At 37.0% G+C, this 17,075-nt stretch overlaps 1 protein-coding gene across 1 annotated transcript in view; it reads right to left on the bottom strand.

Annotated features, from left to right (window-relative positions):
* LOC140166573 (contactin-3-like) overlaps positions 1-17,075 on the bottom strand; it is a 177,565-nt gene that overhangs the window by 120,302 nt on the left and 40,188 nt on the right. The window contains 3 exon segments of the mRNA XM_072190069.1: positions 7,854-8,015; positions 9,557-9,850; positions 16,329-16,652. Coding sequence (XP_072046170.1) covers positions 7,854-8,015; positions 9,557-9,850; positions 16,329-16,652 — 780 coding nt within the window.

Genomic DNA, 17,075 nt, shown 5'->3' with positions numbered 1-17,075 from the left:
TTGGTCCGATTGCTTGAAGCTTGGCTAGTGGTCAGGCTTCCTAAGCCAGCAGGCTAGCTCTACCAATGTGGATCCACTTTATTGATTCATCTTTCCAGGTAATATACAATGATTTCTAGGTGTATTAGCACTGGTATCTTACTATAAATAGGTGAATGTTGTATGTATGTATCTATCTATCTATGTGGATAAAGGCTCCGTCAGTTTCGATCCAAATGTCGCCAAATTCATACGGGAGATCAAGGAATGGACTGAGACGGTAATGCACTTTATTTGGTTGAAAACGGTCAAGAATTGGCTGCAAAAACAGTGAAAATATGGCTAATAACGGGGTTTTTGTTATGAAAATCGGTTGCCAGTCTACGCGTCGCTGCAGCTGGCCGGCAGCGCGTAAGCGCCGCGTGCATAATGCGTACTACGCCAATGCGCAAGTAAACAGTGCAATTGAGGTCACATTGGATTCAATGTGGTGTCATAATGTGCAGGATTAGATAGTGCATCTATTAAAAAAACAAATTTACCCCAATATTGTTCAGTTTTGAAATTGTGATTATTTTTCCAAGTGCAAGGATACTTTATTGGCGCAGTATACTTCAAATGCTATTCATATCATCTAAACTTTATTTGCACACACGTTTGTAAACCCATATGTTTCAAATGAGATAAATGAACTGAGGAAAACTACAGAGGGGCTGCTTTCAATTTGGCAAATAAGTAAGTGAATAACAAGAGAGGAAGATGCTCTCACCTAATAAACTACCTTATTTGACACCTAATAAAGTATTTTATGCGACACAGGTGCATAATAAGGAAACAAGTAGACAGGAAACCCCCAGGAAACCGTATTTTTATGCTGACAACTTGTTCCAATGGCTATACCTTGCAGTTCACAATACTAATATTAGAAAATATTTCAGCTCTAATGGGCTATTCCATTTAAAATCCACACTACCCCTATGGAAGATTTAGGGAAAGTCTTCCACAGAGGGAGTATAAGTTTTGAGTAGAATAGACAATTGGGTAACATCCATTTGAAATACTCACTCCAGTTGTGGAAGATATAGGTTAAGCCATAATACAGGGGGAATATGGGTTTCAAAATGATTAACTCTGACCAATTACATTTGAAAAACATACTCCCCATGTGGAAGATATTTGCAAAATCTTCAACAGGTGTAGTGTAGATTTCAACTGGAATAGCCCAATCGAGGCACTGAAAAGTTGACCTTTTATTAACAGCACTCGCACATATTGAAGGATCAAACAGAATGCAATCACCTCTGGTGATTTCTTAACCTTCCCTGTCGTTTTATCCAATTCTCTTATCTTTCATCTTTCCTTTTCCCTAAAGATTTAGGTATCATCCATACCCATACTCTCATATTGGGTTATTCCGGTTGAAATCCACACACCCCATATAGTAGACATGACCTTAATCACCCACACAGGGGAGTGCAAATTTCAAATGGGGTAACCCAATTTGGTGACTACTTGTGAAATCTACACCCCCCTGTGTGGGAGATTAAGGTTATGTCTTCCATAGGGGGTGTATGGATTTTAACTGGAATAGTCCATTGGAACTAATTTATAGTATCACCAAGGGATGCTACAATTGTCACTTCTGATTTATGAAATAATATCACACTGCTGTGAGATTGAACCCAGATATGATAAGCTTATTAACGTTTAATAATAGTATAGAGCAGACGACGTTTTCAAAATTGTCGCAAAAATTTAACAAAAATGTATAATTTTATATGTTGTCTGCACATTTGGAATCTATGTATAGCTTGAACCTGTGTGAGTACAATTATGGCTACTGTTGGTTTTTATATTCTTGAGAAAAGCATCATTGTTTGTAGAAAGAATTACATAATGGTGCAATCTACAAGCTATGAAGACATATCAGTGTGGCATCAGGGGTAGCAGTAAAATTTAGGGTTCCAGAAACAAGAAAAAATGTGATATTTTACATTAAATTGTATAAAAACACCAAAAACCAACACACTTTAGACCTATATATCAAATATAATCTTAAGGTCTAAAATGACTAAAACTTGCCTTTTTTTAGTTTCAACTTTTGAAACACACAACTCCTGTGTAACATATACAATTTGTTAATTGAATCGGATACATGTTGCAAGCCTGGTATAGTCCTGTGCTGTGATGGGATGGTACTGTGTTCCCTAATGATTTCACTCATCCCCATACCTGTCATATGCTATTTACCTTGATGGAACACTTCATATTTATTTGTCCAAATTCTGGTAAAGTCATCATTTTTGCACATCCAAATTTCATATTTATACGACTCCTTCAAACTTTTTGTGATTTTTGAATAACATCTTAGGTAGAAACTATTACGAGAGACCTCAAAGCTCTTTTTAACATTTAATTATTTTTGTAATATTTTATAAATGGTAAAAAAGATTACCAAAAGCATAAATATTAATGCTCCATTAAAATTTTGACTTTAAATTCTAATATTAGCCAATCATACAGGATGTGGCTCAAACAAATCAAACAAATATTTCACAAAAAAGGCCACATAAAATATTTAACACACAGGTAACAGAGGATATCACAAATATTTTCCACCATTCCCAAAAGAATTGACCAGAAATTGGTGAATTAAGCTAGCGGAAATGGTTTCCGTCCCACCATCGTTCCGTGCTTTCCACCTCATATTTCATTCAGACCAGTGTTGTGGCCATAAACATACGGATTATGACCGGATTCCTGATATGAAGGTCAACAGAGAATGTGATGTTCAATATTACTTAGAAAATTTTGCTGGAGTTGAACTAATGGTTGCAATTGAGTTGTGTAATTTTGTACCTTTTTATTCTAAAACTATGCAATTTTACGGAGTAATAATATGGTGACAACTATCAGCTTGGATGTCTCAATATCCTAAACTACAAGTACACACTCAAATCTTCAAATAAGATTTAATATTTCCTTTAAAGCTTTCATCTTTTGATCAGGATTTGAACCTGGGACCTTTGGGTATCTACACTTCCATTTCATCTTTAGTTTGGTAGTGACACCAGTGCTTTTACACCCTTGCGCTGCAAGTATATGCCAACACATCGCCTTTGTATGTGTGTGTATGCGCTCTATGGCCGTGGGATACATTAGTTTGTGCAATTCAATATAAGTATCTATATCTACATGAGGTGAAACAGTAAATCTGTGATTAAGTAACAAATGCAGTCTTTGACTGGGATGATAAATTGTGTATACTGACATTTATAATAGTAAACTCAAATTTGTCAAAAACTTGAGCTTCAATAACAAAATTCTTAAACTAATATCACATTTTTGGTATTTTGTGCTTATATCATGATAAATTTTGTTATGGTCCTGTGTCACGACCTGGGGTACCTTTGTGTTACATAGTAAAAAAATGAAATGGTTCATACATTTTACCTACACATCTCATTTGAAGTGGTTCATCCTTCTGAGCATTTTGACACCTTTTTTATGGAAATCGGTTAAAAAATGAGAGAGGGCCGGCACAAACAATCACAAAGTAGGGAGGATGTAACCCCACCTCTTTTTCCACATTTACAATCATTCTGAGCAAGTATTGGTCTTTTAAATGAACTTTTGTATTTATTCACTTGGTTTAGATGTCTGGGAGTTCATTTAGACATTTTTTTACTAGATTCAAATTTTTAAAGGGGGGTTTAAATCAAATTTACAATATGAATCCCTCCCCCTAATCCTCCTCCCCTAATCCTCAGCCACCCCTGGCACATTTCATGCCAAACGTCATAAGAAAATAATTGAAAATATTTGAAAACAGGATAAAAACATGAGTAATATAGAATAAATTAGCCTCAATTTAAGACCTAATTGAATCTTCTAAGTGAAGGAATACTCAAGAGACAGTGTTTTGAAATCCAAACTGCACATCAAAATGTAACAAAGCCACCTTTTTGTGTACCCCAGTATATGGCACAGGATCTTATGCTTTCACAGGAAAATAATGATAATAAAACACTGTGAATAGTGCATTACACTGACAAATATCCCGATAGGCTATTCCAGTTGAAATCTGTGCACCCCCCATTGAAGACATAACCTGTATCTCTCACACAGGGAGTGTGAATTTTAAATAGGGTTACCTGAATGGGTGACTCCATTTGAAATCCACACTCCCTGTGTCAGCAATTAAGGTCATGTACAGATTTAAACTGGAATAGCCCAATGCACTGATAGAGGTCCCTTTACTAAGGTTTTAAAGCACTCAAGGACCCAATAGGTCTACAATTTAATAGGCTTCATAAACATTGTAAATTAATGACTTAGCCTAACTGATTGATTGAATTCTCTACCTTACATCATAACCAACCACAAGCCTTCCTGTATGGTGCGTTGTTTTTTGAAGCACAATCAGAAACTTCTTTAATTTGATCGCATTTAGTCCTCAGGGAGACTGAGCAATTACCTGTCCCTGAATCGCATCCAGATGAACCAATTATTAAATCACATAATAGCGACTATTACTGATTCCGCTCATTAATGTTGCACATTCTTATGTTCTGCCTACCCTGCCAAGCCTAATTTCATGAGTATCAAATGTACTATTAAAGTGTCAAAGTCATTTTAAGTTGACAAACATCTATACCTCGATACAGTTGATTTCTGTAATATATAGAACCAGTAGCTTATGCAATTTTCCCTTTCAATTTTGCTCAAATTATCCAAAATACTTGACAATTTTGGGAAACATACATTACTGATAGACCAGCACACATAAAATTGTGATAAACAGAACTTTAATTGTTTATTTTAACAAGTGTCTTATCTTGATACCCTACACAAAACCTGGCTCATACAAGAGGCAATTGAATACATGAATCCAAAACCCACCCAAGTCCATGGGAAGTGATTTTGAGAAAAAAAAAACCTGAGTATCATTTTAATTCCTTCAGTTAGATTTACCTGGTCAATATGGTAAGTTGTACGTGCAAATGGGTGGGTTAAACTGTATTATGTATGACGATTAGCATTTCAGGGACTTCGTGGGGTTCATTTTTAATTCTGGACTTGGGTGGTTTTTTGAATCATATACTAAGACAATAATGTTGGAATGAGATTACCACTAGTAAGATAATACAAAATAAAGCACACAGTTGTGTATAATATTGACAAGCATTCTGCCATGTAATATAAACCACACACTTTCCTTGATTAAACCCATTTTCTTTTCAAAAGTCACTCTCCAGCAATGAATGTGTTACAAGTGGACTTTTATACATACTGGATTTCAATCAATGTGTTACAAGACTCAAATCATGGACTTGGGTTGATTCTTTCATACATGCTATTTTTCACATGCTCAATAGACACAGAGGATGAATTTGAGTTGTTCTTTCATACATATGACAGGCCTATGTATAGCAACACTTTCCCATGCTTAACTCAATTTGGCCAAAGTATGGACTTGGGTGGCTTTTGTATTCATATATTCAATTAGATGCAGAAAGGCTAACAGGGAAAACACAAGATGAAAGTTAGATGTTGTGTCAAAGGTCAAGACACAACATCTAGCCCCAGAGGGCACTGATCTATCGTAATTACCGTTTCTTATCTTGGTGTGGAATTTTGTGCAATTCTGTAAAGATATCACATCTTTTGGTTGCGATTTCAGAGGATCAAGTTATCCTTGTTTGTGGCCCTTGAACATGTTTAAAACAAAACTGCCAAATGGTTACATAGGAGGTTTTGCTTTAAACATGTTCAGGGGCCAATGACACATATCATTCCTCTCTTACATAACACCTTGTGATTCTTGTTATACTTGATATTTCTAATGCTCATTTCTATCAATTCTGCCTGTATGCATTTTATTATGTCCTACATTCCAAACCATGTCAAGCCATGAATGAAAAAGATAACAGACCGCGTATCGTACAAACAGGCAAAGTCTCTGCATTGCCCGATAATGAGAGCCGATTGTTCCATGACAGGCAAAACTGCTTACCACGTATTTTTACCATCTATCGCGTAACTCTGGCATGATTCTTAGACAAGGTACGATCGAACAATTAGCCCTCATGATTATGCAAGAATTCACAGCATACAATGCACAGGGACTTTGACTGATGATACATGGTCTCATTCATACACAATCCCAGAAATCAAAGCAATATTACCTTGGTAACAGGATTTGTCATGTGACTTTAAGGAACATCATATGTTTAGTACTAGTCAGAATTTTGTACTATAGGAAAAAAGCTTAATCAGTTTTGCGGTAATTTGGCAATTTATCAAAACCAAGCCATAGTTATTACATAATCTATTAAAAATCATCTGTGATTCACCAAACAAATCTCGGTTTAATCTAATCTCCTCTATTAGTTTATAGGAAACCGACAATAACATATATGCCGTCAGCACTATGCTAATGGCCCTAATGAAATCCGTCTGCCCACCCCTGAAAATCCAACACGTAAAAGCCATCTTTCTTTATTTGATTCAATGGCTTCATTACATCCTAAACCAATATTTCAAAATGTTTCAGAGAGGAAGTTTCTAAATGAAACATGACATAATATAATGACAAATTACATTCCTATACGGACACAGTTAATCTGAATTTGATGGTCTGCTGTCCCCAGGGACGACCCTTCCTGCTGATGACGTCTTATCTCAGGTAATACACCTGAGGTAAGCCCCCTCCCCAGAAAAGCTACAAATTTGGAAGCCCATTCAGGTGTAGCGTAAGTCCGCACCTTGGCTATGGTTGGAGGGCAATCGCGTCTATTTTGGTCTACATATAAATGCAGTATATCCGTTGTATTGTTACGGGGGTTGAAGAAGACCATGTCCAGTTTTTTTCCTTATTAATTTAAAACTTTATAATACGTCATATATCATTTGTGTATGTCGGTGCAGCTTTTTCAATGTCAATAAAGTTCAAAAGTGCATTTCATATTTTGAATAGAACAAAATGTTTTCTTTTGCTTCAAATATCCTAACAACAAAAAAGAACCAAGAAGGAAACAAAAGAAAAAGGAAGGAAGGAATTGAATGAAAAGGACATAACTTGAATGAAAAGAATGAAAGTAAAGTATGAATGAAAGATGGGGAACACAAATAAGAGACACAAAGAAGAAAAAAGGAAAGCTATGGCAGAATGAAATCTCTAGCCACTGGCCCGCTGGCCCTGGCCAGTTAGTTTCGGGCCAGGAGATTTCCTGTCTGGATGGCCCATGGGCCAGTTGGGATTTTGGCATAATTATGAATTTATGATATGTTAGAATATAAACAGCAAATCTGGGCCAGTGGATTTGCCCTAGGGCCAGCTGATTATTGCTCCTTATGTCTACCCCTGATCTCTTGCTTCATTCATCCATCTAAATTGGATATTTTATCAGGAATTGTTTATAAACTGTAGGAAACTCTATGGCAAAGTAGATTTTTGTTTGTCACATCTAATCACAAGTGAATACAATTCTGATGGGAATTAACAATTCCAGTTGAATATTTTTTACATATAATTTCAAAATACTATACATTTCTGATTTTTTTTTATAGCTCTGTCCTTTTTGTCAGAAACAAACTTAAATTCCCTCTGTGCTCTCATCAACCAGAAGGGAAGCTATAAGAAAGATGCTTAGCAATGGGCTATTCCACTTAAAATCCATACTCCCATATGGAAGACATGATCTTCATTTCCCACACAGGGAGTGTGAATTTCAAATGGGGTTACCTGACTGGGTGACTCCATTTGAAATTCATACTCCCTATGTGGGAGATTAAGGACATGTCTTCCACAAGGGGTGTATTGATTTCAACTGGAATAGCGCATTAAAGAAGGAAATAAACAGGACACTTACCAAGTATTGCAGCCCCTGATCTTGGTACATACTCCTGATTATCCTTATACCATGTTACATTAGCAGTAGGTTTACTATATGGTGGTCTGCAAGTCAAGGTTACCGCAGATCCCTGCACCTTCTCAACATTAGATGGATGCTGGCTGAAGATCCATTCCATGCCTAGATATTAGAACAGAATATGAATCTGGATTAGATGACATAGAGTGATATTGACAAGTGGGTCATAGTACTTCCTTTTATATGACCTAAATTCATTAGAGTAACAAGTTGCAGTAGCTAAAATGAAAACAAACAGCACCCTATATCGTAACTTAGGAAGTGCAGGTGGCAAACAGGATTTTCAGGTCCTGTAGCAAAGATGTAGATATTTGAGGGCATTTTGGCACAGCAGTACTGGCTGTGAAACGTGATTGGTAGGTTGCGGGTTCAAACCCTGCAACTGTGTTATTGTGCAGACCCTTTAATATCTCTATTGCCTCTCCCCACCCAGGTGTATACATGGTATCAGCATACAGTGCTGAAAGTAGACCTGTTCTGCAGGAGTCAGGCTCACTTGCCAAGGAATACGCAATGAGTACTTCAGCCTGTGAATCTTGCTCCAGCATTACTGTTACCGCTATGTATATTTTAATACATACATACAATGTTGTCCAATTTCATAATATTTTTTTACTTGATTTGAAAGAATGTTGTACATGAATATTAAATTTATGTTTCATTCCACAACCATTTTTCAAGTGTAAAGGCTAGACAGATGCAATGAAGTATGAATGTGCCTTAGCCGTTATTAGAAGGAAAAGGACACAGAATTCAACTTCATTCACTATTCTACGGATATGTGAATAGCAAATGTAGACATGCCAACAAGTTTCTCTTGAACAATGTTTCCTAATTATAATTTTATGTTTATATTAAAAACGTTAAACATGTTTAAGGAGAATTAAAATATATATGTAAGCGACACCGTAAGCGACACGCAAGAAAGCGACCAGAGCGTTAAACATGTTTAAGGAAAAAGCATAGCGGCGATAAAAATCATGCTTGCGTTAAACATGTTTAAGCTACGCGATAAACGCATGACTCTAAGTTTGTTCTACATTTCTCTCATTCACCTGAGGAGCCTTCGGGCGAAACGAATCGTAGTGAAAATGGAGTAAATTTGTTTCTTTTAATGTTATGATATGTGAATTTATGTAGCTGGTTATAAAAAATTATTGGCCTAAATCTTATGTAGATTCACATGGCATATGGTTGAGGGCAAGTTTTGCTTTAAAAAAAAAGAGTATGTATGCAATAAATCATACTTCAGTGACAAAATGTTAGTGATAACCAAAGAGAATATACACAAAAATTACTGACTCACAATTTGCTAGTCTGTAACACTATGGTAAATTCCACCATTTTGGGTTGTTGCTCACAGAGGGCAAATAGTGTACCTCAGGCATTTTATGGCAAGAGCCCTTTATCAAATAATAATTTACATCTTTAAGCTTAAGTGTTACAAAGGCTTGTGCACTCAGTGCTTAGCAAGCATTTTTTGGGAAACATGTTACACGTAGAACACAAATAAATATAACACAATTTGAATCAAAGTTTGACAACTGCATAGCAATATTATTCGGAGGTACACTATTTTGCCCTCGTCAGCGACACATAAACATGGCAAACTCTTTGGTTCTACCATACTGGTGATAACTTACTGGCTGTTGTTAACTTTACAGCCTGGGTAGATATGGATCCCAATCTGCTGCTTCCAGTACACACATATCTGCCTTCATCTGCATCTTCTACACTAACAAAATACAGGGAACCATCTGGTAATACGTATCTATCCGTATCGGTGACATTGATAATATCGCCCATTTCACCGGCTTTATTCCATGATACCTCAGGTTGGGGATCACCGAGGATGTAGCATGGGAAGGTGGCGCTTTGTCCAACTGGGATGATTTGGCTTGTTGGCGCAATGTTGATGTATGGTTCACCTGGATTGGCTGTAATATGCAAATAGTAGATATTTATTTTGTTATTGATGGTGATAATCATATTAATCACAATTTTTCAGATTTAATTTAATATTAAGTGATTGTTTATAATAGAAAGAATACTCTTCTAATTAAAGTATGCTGAAATAAAGAGAAATGAGAGGATGGAGAGAAGGAAACAGAGAGAAGAGAAGCAATGAAAATGTGGAAGGGGGAAAGGATGAAGATAATAATAGAGAGAGAGAGAAATAATGGATACCTAAAAAGTCAACTTCCATCGAAAAACAAACCAAAAGATCAAAGAAATCCTACAAATCCTATTCTTGTTTTTAAGTGAAGGCTCCTCCCTCCACCTGCCTAAAACATGACTGTAAAATTCATCATTTTAAGGTTTTATTTCAAGCTCTTATGGTGACCCGCAGGTCAAATTGCTAGAATTGTACATTAAACACAACTAAACAGACACAATGCAATTTGCAGGCAGCAGCTTAATCAGCGCCAGTATTGCAACATTGCAACAAACAACTATACAAACATCCAATCCAACCCAACCCCATCCCCCAGTAGGCAATGAGGATAAAGTGCCTTGCCCATGGACACAACACGTTGGCACGTGCGGGGCTCGAACTCACAACCTATGTATTATGAGTCGGGCGCCTTATCCACTCGGCCACACATGCTCCCACTAACTTCTGCTTGGATCTTTTACCCATCTTTCTACACACATACATCCAGTAAAACTACATAGTTTCATTTAAAGTTCATCATTAATCTTTTGGTCAGTTCCCTTACTAAATTCTATGCTTTCACAAGTTCATTTTCAAAACATAAGTACATCTCATCAATTTTAAAACAACTTTGCCAATTACATTTAGACTACTCCCTATTCCAGAAAAATAAAGCACTAATTTTTTGGGATTAAAAAATATTATCCTGTTTGCCAAATGAAACATATAGCTAAATCCTAATCCTTTAGTTAGTCCTAACTGGCAATAAAAGTCAAATTTTAATATTTGGTCAAGTTTTGGAAATATGGGCCAAAAACATGCCTTTTAAGGGTGTTTTTCATATGCTGTGACAATCAAACCCAAAAGTCTTTGATATTTGTGATTCGATTGTCAGAAAATATGCTGAAAATTCATGTTTTTGGCTTTTTTTTTCAAGAAATTAGTAAAATAGTGAACTTTTTCTTTTATCTCCAGTTAGTACTAAATGAATGAGTTATGTTTCATTTGGCAGAACTAGATAATATTTTTTAATTCCAAAAAATTAGTGCTGTATGTTTCTGGAATAGGGAGTAGATCCGCTATACTATAAATCCAAGCAAGATATCTATCACAGCCATTTCTATATTAGCTTTGACAGACAACACATCATCCACATCCACATACTACCCCAGTCATTTTTCCTTGTCATTGTTAACTTCCAGCTATTCCTACAGCATAGGATATGGAAGGAAGTATTGGACACCAAGAGACCTCATTTTATTGTAACATTCCTGCTTCCTTCCTACCCTACAGGTTATTCTATAGTATGGAAATATGGTATGTGCTCTGTTGGGCTGGGACTAGGAAGGATAACTGCATGAGTGCTAGCCTTGAACATGGCTAGCTGTCTTCACTTTGTCTGATGAATATTGCTTAAAATATGATTTTTCGACAGACTGAGAGTCCATTTTTGTGGCATTATCCAATTATATAATATGGTTGATACATTATACCAAGTTTTATTTCTAAATGAAGTACGATGCAATCAACTAAAAGGTGCTCAAATTCTTTTGTTTCATATCATTTCATCAGCTATAACAGGCATTGGTAACCATAGGTTCAATTTTCATGGGGTTTATATCAAACATAGCCTTTTTGAAGGGGCTATACAACTACTTGAATGCAAAACCTTGAAATTTAATATTTCATTAGACTGTTTGAAAGATTGTTTGACTGTTCCTTATCTGAAAGAAGGGAGTAGCCACTACTGTAATGTGATTCCCTGATGTCAACAGTTGCTGCACTGGAGAGGGAGGGTTCCCAGGAACAAAGCGCTCAACCACCACCGCCCGTCCCAAGTCGAGGGCAGTGCAGCAGAATGTTAGATTGATGGAACAGGATTTATAATATGTCTACCTGGGCTTGATACAGCAAACAACAACTTGCTTCATCTGTACAGATCCTTAAAAATCATTGATTGCAGATCAAGCCAGGAAGCAGCTACTCTACGGCTATGGAATGTCACTCCCACTTTATCATGTCCTAAATGTTCTGGCCCAGTATCAAGGTGCGTAGTATCAAGGCGTGTAGGACAGATTGGCATAGTACAGATCAGGATTGGCATCTGATCGGCCAATTTTAAAAGTAAACCGAGTCAAATAAAGGGTGGATTCAAATAAAGAGTGGATTGGTGCATCTAAAATTCAAAGGAGGCTGGTCTAACATCATCACATGCTTTTGTCACATTGAATGACCTTGACTCTACTTGAGCCTACTCCTATATTCAGAGTTTCATGCCGGTATTTCAATCCACTTTGATATTATAGTAACAAATCTGCATTTCAAAGCATCATAGATGTTCTTCCACGGACACAGTTAATCTAAATTTGATGGTCTGATAGATGGATAGAATGTATCTCTGCAAGACTAATATATGGGCAGGATTCAATTTAATAGAAAAGATTCTTCCTAAAATATATAGGAAATAAAATAAATGTAAACAGCAACAAATTTGATAAATTATAAATATATAAATAAAGGGAAATAAGAACATACCACCTGTTCTGTGAAGGGTGATTGATGTCTATCGATATGAGACTCAATTAAAAGCACTTGAGAAACTGAATCATTTGATTTGCCAAGAGAAGAAAAGGGGCTGCTTCTGTTTTAACCCCAAGTCTATAAGCTGCTGATTGGTTGCACAGTTATACACTTTGGTAATATTCACTTGCTACTTATGCACAAGTCTCAAATTTCATACACACCTCTAGTGGTCTTGATGGTTTCAATTTAACCACAAATTTTCCGTTAGGAAGTTAATTAATTTATTCACAACAAATACAGGACATCCATCATGATATAAAATGAAGACAGCAACTGAACTGATTGACTAAATCTAATCTCTTCAAAAAATATTGCGATAATCATGATATCAATAATTTTGAAGGGCCCGATTCGGATTAAGCTTAGCACGCAAGATGCCCAATGCAAAGGAAAATACTATGATCCTGAAGGCAGAGTTGCCAGACCTGCAATTTGGCAGCCCAATTGGGCAACTTTTTAAAAGTTTTCCCATGACTTTGGACCACTTTCTGTCCCATAGGAAACAATAGTTAAAAAAACATGGAAGACTTTCCAAAAGTGACTTCTGCAACTTCCGGTAGTTTCAAATCCCATACAAATCATTGGTGCTGAGAAAGATTGGGCTGATTTTTCAATGATTTGACTCACGCATTGGGCTGAATATTTGTATGAACCCAGCCAATAGGATGGATATAATGGCTCATCATTTGCAGATGAATTAAGTCTAGACTAGTTGACTCCAGACGTTGAAATGATGTTCCTTGTTATGACTAAATAATCATGTTTTCCTTCTAGATCTTTCATTTCTGTTTCTGACAAGATGGCCTCAACACATGCCTACCTATCTCCCTGAAGCTGCCACTAAGAGTCAAATTAGCATCAATCCCAATGGTGAAGTTTGCTAACCTCAATTTAAACACCATCACTTGAAATTTGACCTTATGTTGTAAGGGATGAGGTTTTGTACTCAACACATTCAAAGGTCATTCTATGAGTGTACAAAGATATGTAGGTTAATGAACTGTGCCTTGATAGATGGGCATGTTTAAGATGTTAATGTGGGAAGGTCAAATACACCTTTTGTATATATACAGCAGTTGTAACATCTTAAATTCCCTAAAATTTTCAAAATTCGTCATCAGATATTAGACCTGTCTTAGGATTCGGTTTACTAGTTTTAGGCATGTTTGTTGTAATTTAAAAGAACAATTCACCCCAATATTCAAAATTGATCATTTGTTTGCAATGTGTTTGTTTCTGAATACATATTCCGACTTGTTTTTCTTTCACCCTCTATAAGACGAGCTTCATAGGACAGTTTGTTTACCCTTGAACATTAGAAACAATGCTTCAAGCTGATATCTTAGGAAGGTTATGTTAAATGTCAAAGTCAAATGCATCAATGTTCCATTCAACATAGAATACCACTGGGAAAATAACAAATCTTGTCTTCCCTGACTTCTTAGTGATTTAATTTAGCAAGAAGAACTTTTTGCACAACTTGAATTGACCTTCTGAATTCTGAGCGTGTTTTTGTAAGTTAATCTTCAGAAAAATGATCTGGAGGCAGTTTTCATCAATGGCTTTAATTAATGAGCTATTCCAGTTAAAAACCATATACCCCCTGTAGAAGACATTAGATAACCCTGTTTGAAATTCATACTCACTGTGAGGAATATTAAGGCCATGTCTTCCATAGGGGGTGTATACATCTCAACTGGAATAGTCCAATCTTGATGTTGCCAAATTGTACTATCATACAGAATGAAGCAACACAATGACTGATTTGAAAATTCAACACCACACAGACATATTGTCCATTATTTGCATCTAGATAGCCTAGGGCTCCACATCACAAAAATATATGTCAATTAGCCATCATGCATTTGTGCATCTAAAGAGCCCAAGGCTCAGCAGCAAAGACATAACTCTATTATTGATGAATGCATGGCGGCTCACTGAAATACATCTTTGCATCTAAAGAGCCCACGGCTCAGCGGCAAAAAGACGCAACTCCAGTGTTGATGAATGCATGGCGGCTATCTTTGTGCCACTGAGCTTCTTAGATGTAGAAATTCATCAACAGATTGTGGACTCTGTCTTTAAGCCAAGGACTTGGATTCTTACATCTTAGGATTAGAGGAGCTGTCACAATCCTTTCACACTTGCCCATTTACCTTTCCTGAGTGTCATGTAAAAGGATCCCAATGACATGCAAATATGTCATGACTTAGTTGATTGAAATATGTGACGTGTCATATCAAAAGGAGACACTTTTGGGCAGGTTATCAATTTTGAGGTTTTTACATATCTTAAATATAGAGATATTTTGCTCCACAACGCCGTTTTCCCCAATGAAATTGGACATTCCTAAGCGAAGATATTGAGTTTGTAAGTTATGATATTATAAAATTGGAAATTGAGATATCGGCCTTTAAAAATATTATTGACAATGTTGAGAGTAGGAATTACCTTGAAAAATGTCTCAAAAATACAAGATGTCAGTTATATTCCGGTCTGAAACTATCAGACACTATTTTAAACATTAATAACATCACAAATTCGCAACAAACCCAAATTGTGAAAAAATTACCCTGGTAGATTTTTGGCTATATCTCCATTTACGATCCTGCCCAAAAGTGTCTCCTTTTGACATGACACGTCACATACCGTATTTTTGTCGAATAAACGCCCGGGCGTTACATTTTCCCAAGGGGGGGTTTATTAGAGGTCATTTTAGCACGAAAATTCCCGTTAAAATCATTAGGTAAGCTTAAAAGTCATGCTAAAATGACGAACTATGACCTTTTGACACTGACTTTTGGTTCACTTCCGGGTTCGGATGCAGAAGTTTCGCCATTTATTGCTGCTACTCGCGACCATGTGAGCAACTTGGTAAGCTTACTACACAAGATAGCATGGAAATATCGGAATTTTTGAAATATCTTGGTTGAAAAAAGTGATGGGGGCATTTATTTGAGGGGGGCGACTATTCGACGAAATACGGTATATCAAGACTCTGCTTCTAAATTTGCATGATCATATGTTAGGGGTGGTGCAATAATTATGTGTACCCCCGGGGGGATGAATTATAGGGGGGGGCAAAGATTTTTGGCAGGCCAAAAGGGGGGGCAAGCATTTTTGGCAGGTCGAAAGGGGGGGGTCAAGCGATTTTGGCAGGTCGAAAGGGGGGGCAAGCAATTTTTGGCACAGATATTTTGGGCACCGCTTCTATATTACGCCCTAAAAAGGCGTAGGCAATCGTTACGAACAGGTCCACATATGCAGAATTTCCTGCGCGCGGCGATCGAATTATATTTTAAGACAATTTAAGGTTTTAAATTCGGGTTCCCCAAAATTTTGCATGTGTAAGGGGGGGGGCAAAGATTTTTTGGCACGTCGAAAGGGGGGGGCAAAGGTTTTTTTTGGCACGGCCAAAGGGGGGGGCAAGCGATTTCTGGCAGACCATTTTGAGAATTCACCCCCCCGGGGTACACATAATTATTGCACCACCCCTTACAAATGAGAAAGAATTGTGGTAGGCTCTGTATAGTCAATCACAGTATGCTTTCACATAATTCTCTGTATAGTAGGAACCAAATTAAAGGGTACACCAAGAAATACAGGGACCCTCACAGAAGGGCATTTGACACTGAGAGGCCCATTTATTTTGAGGCCTGCAAGATATTGTTACTTACGATTGACAGTCAAAGTGAAATTTGCACTCCTTTCCACTTGACTAGGCAGCAGTGGGTTATGTACAAGGCACTGATACCTTCCCTCATGTTTCTTGGCTACACTGTTGATTTGCAATGTACCAGATGTCTTCAAGGAATCTGCACCTCCAAATGCTGTCTCATAGATATAGATGCTACCCGATTCTGTCACTTGCACCCCGTCCTTCTCCCACGTGATGGTTGAGGGCGGTCTGCTGTTTCCTGAGATACACTGGAACCATACTGGATTATCTTGTTTATCAATGGCAGATTCCGAGGATGGATTTAATGACACTGGGTCGAGGTCTGAAATGACAAGAAATTATTAGAAAATAATGTCAGAAAAGTTCATTATTATATCAGCATCATTATCATCAGCCGTATTCAGCCCACTGCAGGGTGAAAGCCTCCCCAAGTTGGCACCAAAGAGCTGTCATTTGCTTTTGCCACTCACCTGATCCCTATGAAACTTGATATCACATCCCTTCATCTGACTTTCTGTCTGCTTTGGTGTCTTGAGCCCAGCCAAGGGTTCCAATCTGTGACATTCTTTGTCCACCTATTATCTGTTGATCTTGCAAGATGGCCTAATGCTACTTCTACATTTTAATTGTGTGAATTATGTATCGTCCCTTTACTCAAGCTATATCAATATCATTTAGATATTACAATCCTAGCATACAGTTACCTTATATTCTTCAAATATGCTACCAACTCACTCATAAAACA

The sequence above is a fragment of the Amphiura filiformis genome, chromosome 12 (genome assembly GCF_039555335.1).
Source record: "Amphiura filiformis chromosome 12, Afil_fr2py, whole genome shotgun sequence".
NCBI classification, from domain to species: Eukaryota; Metazoa; Echinodermata; class Ophiuroidea; order Amphilepidida; family Amphiuridae; genus Amphiura; species Amphiura filiformis.
This window is presented reverse-complemented; position numbering and strand designations above follow the sequence as displayed.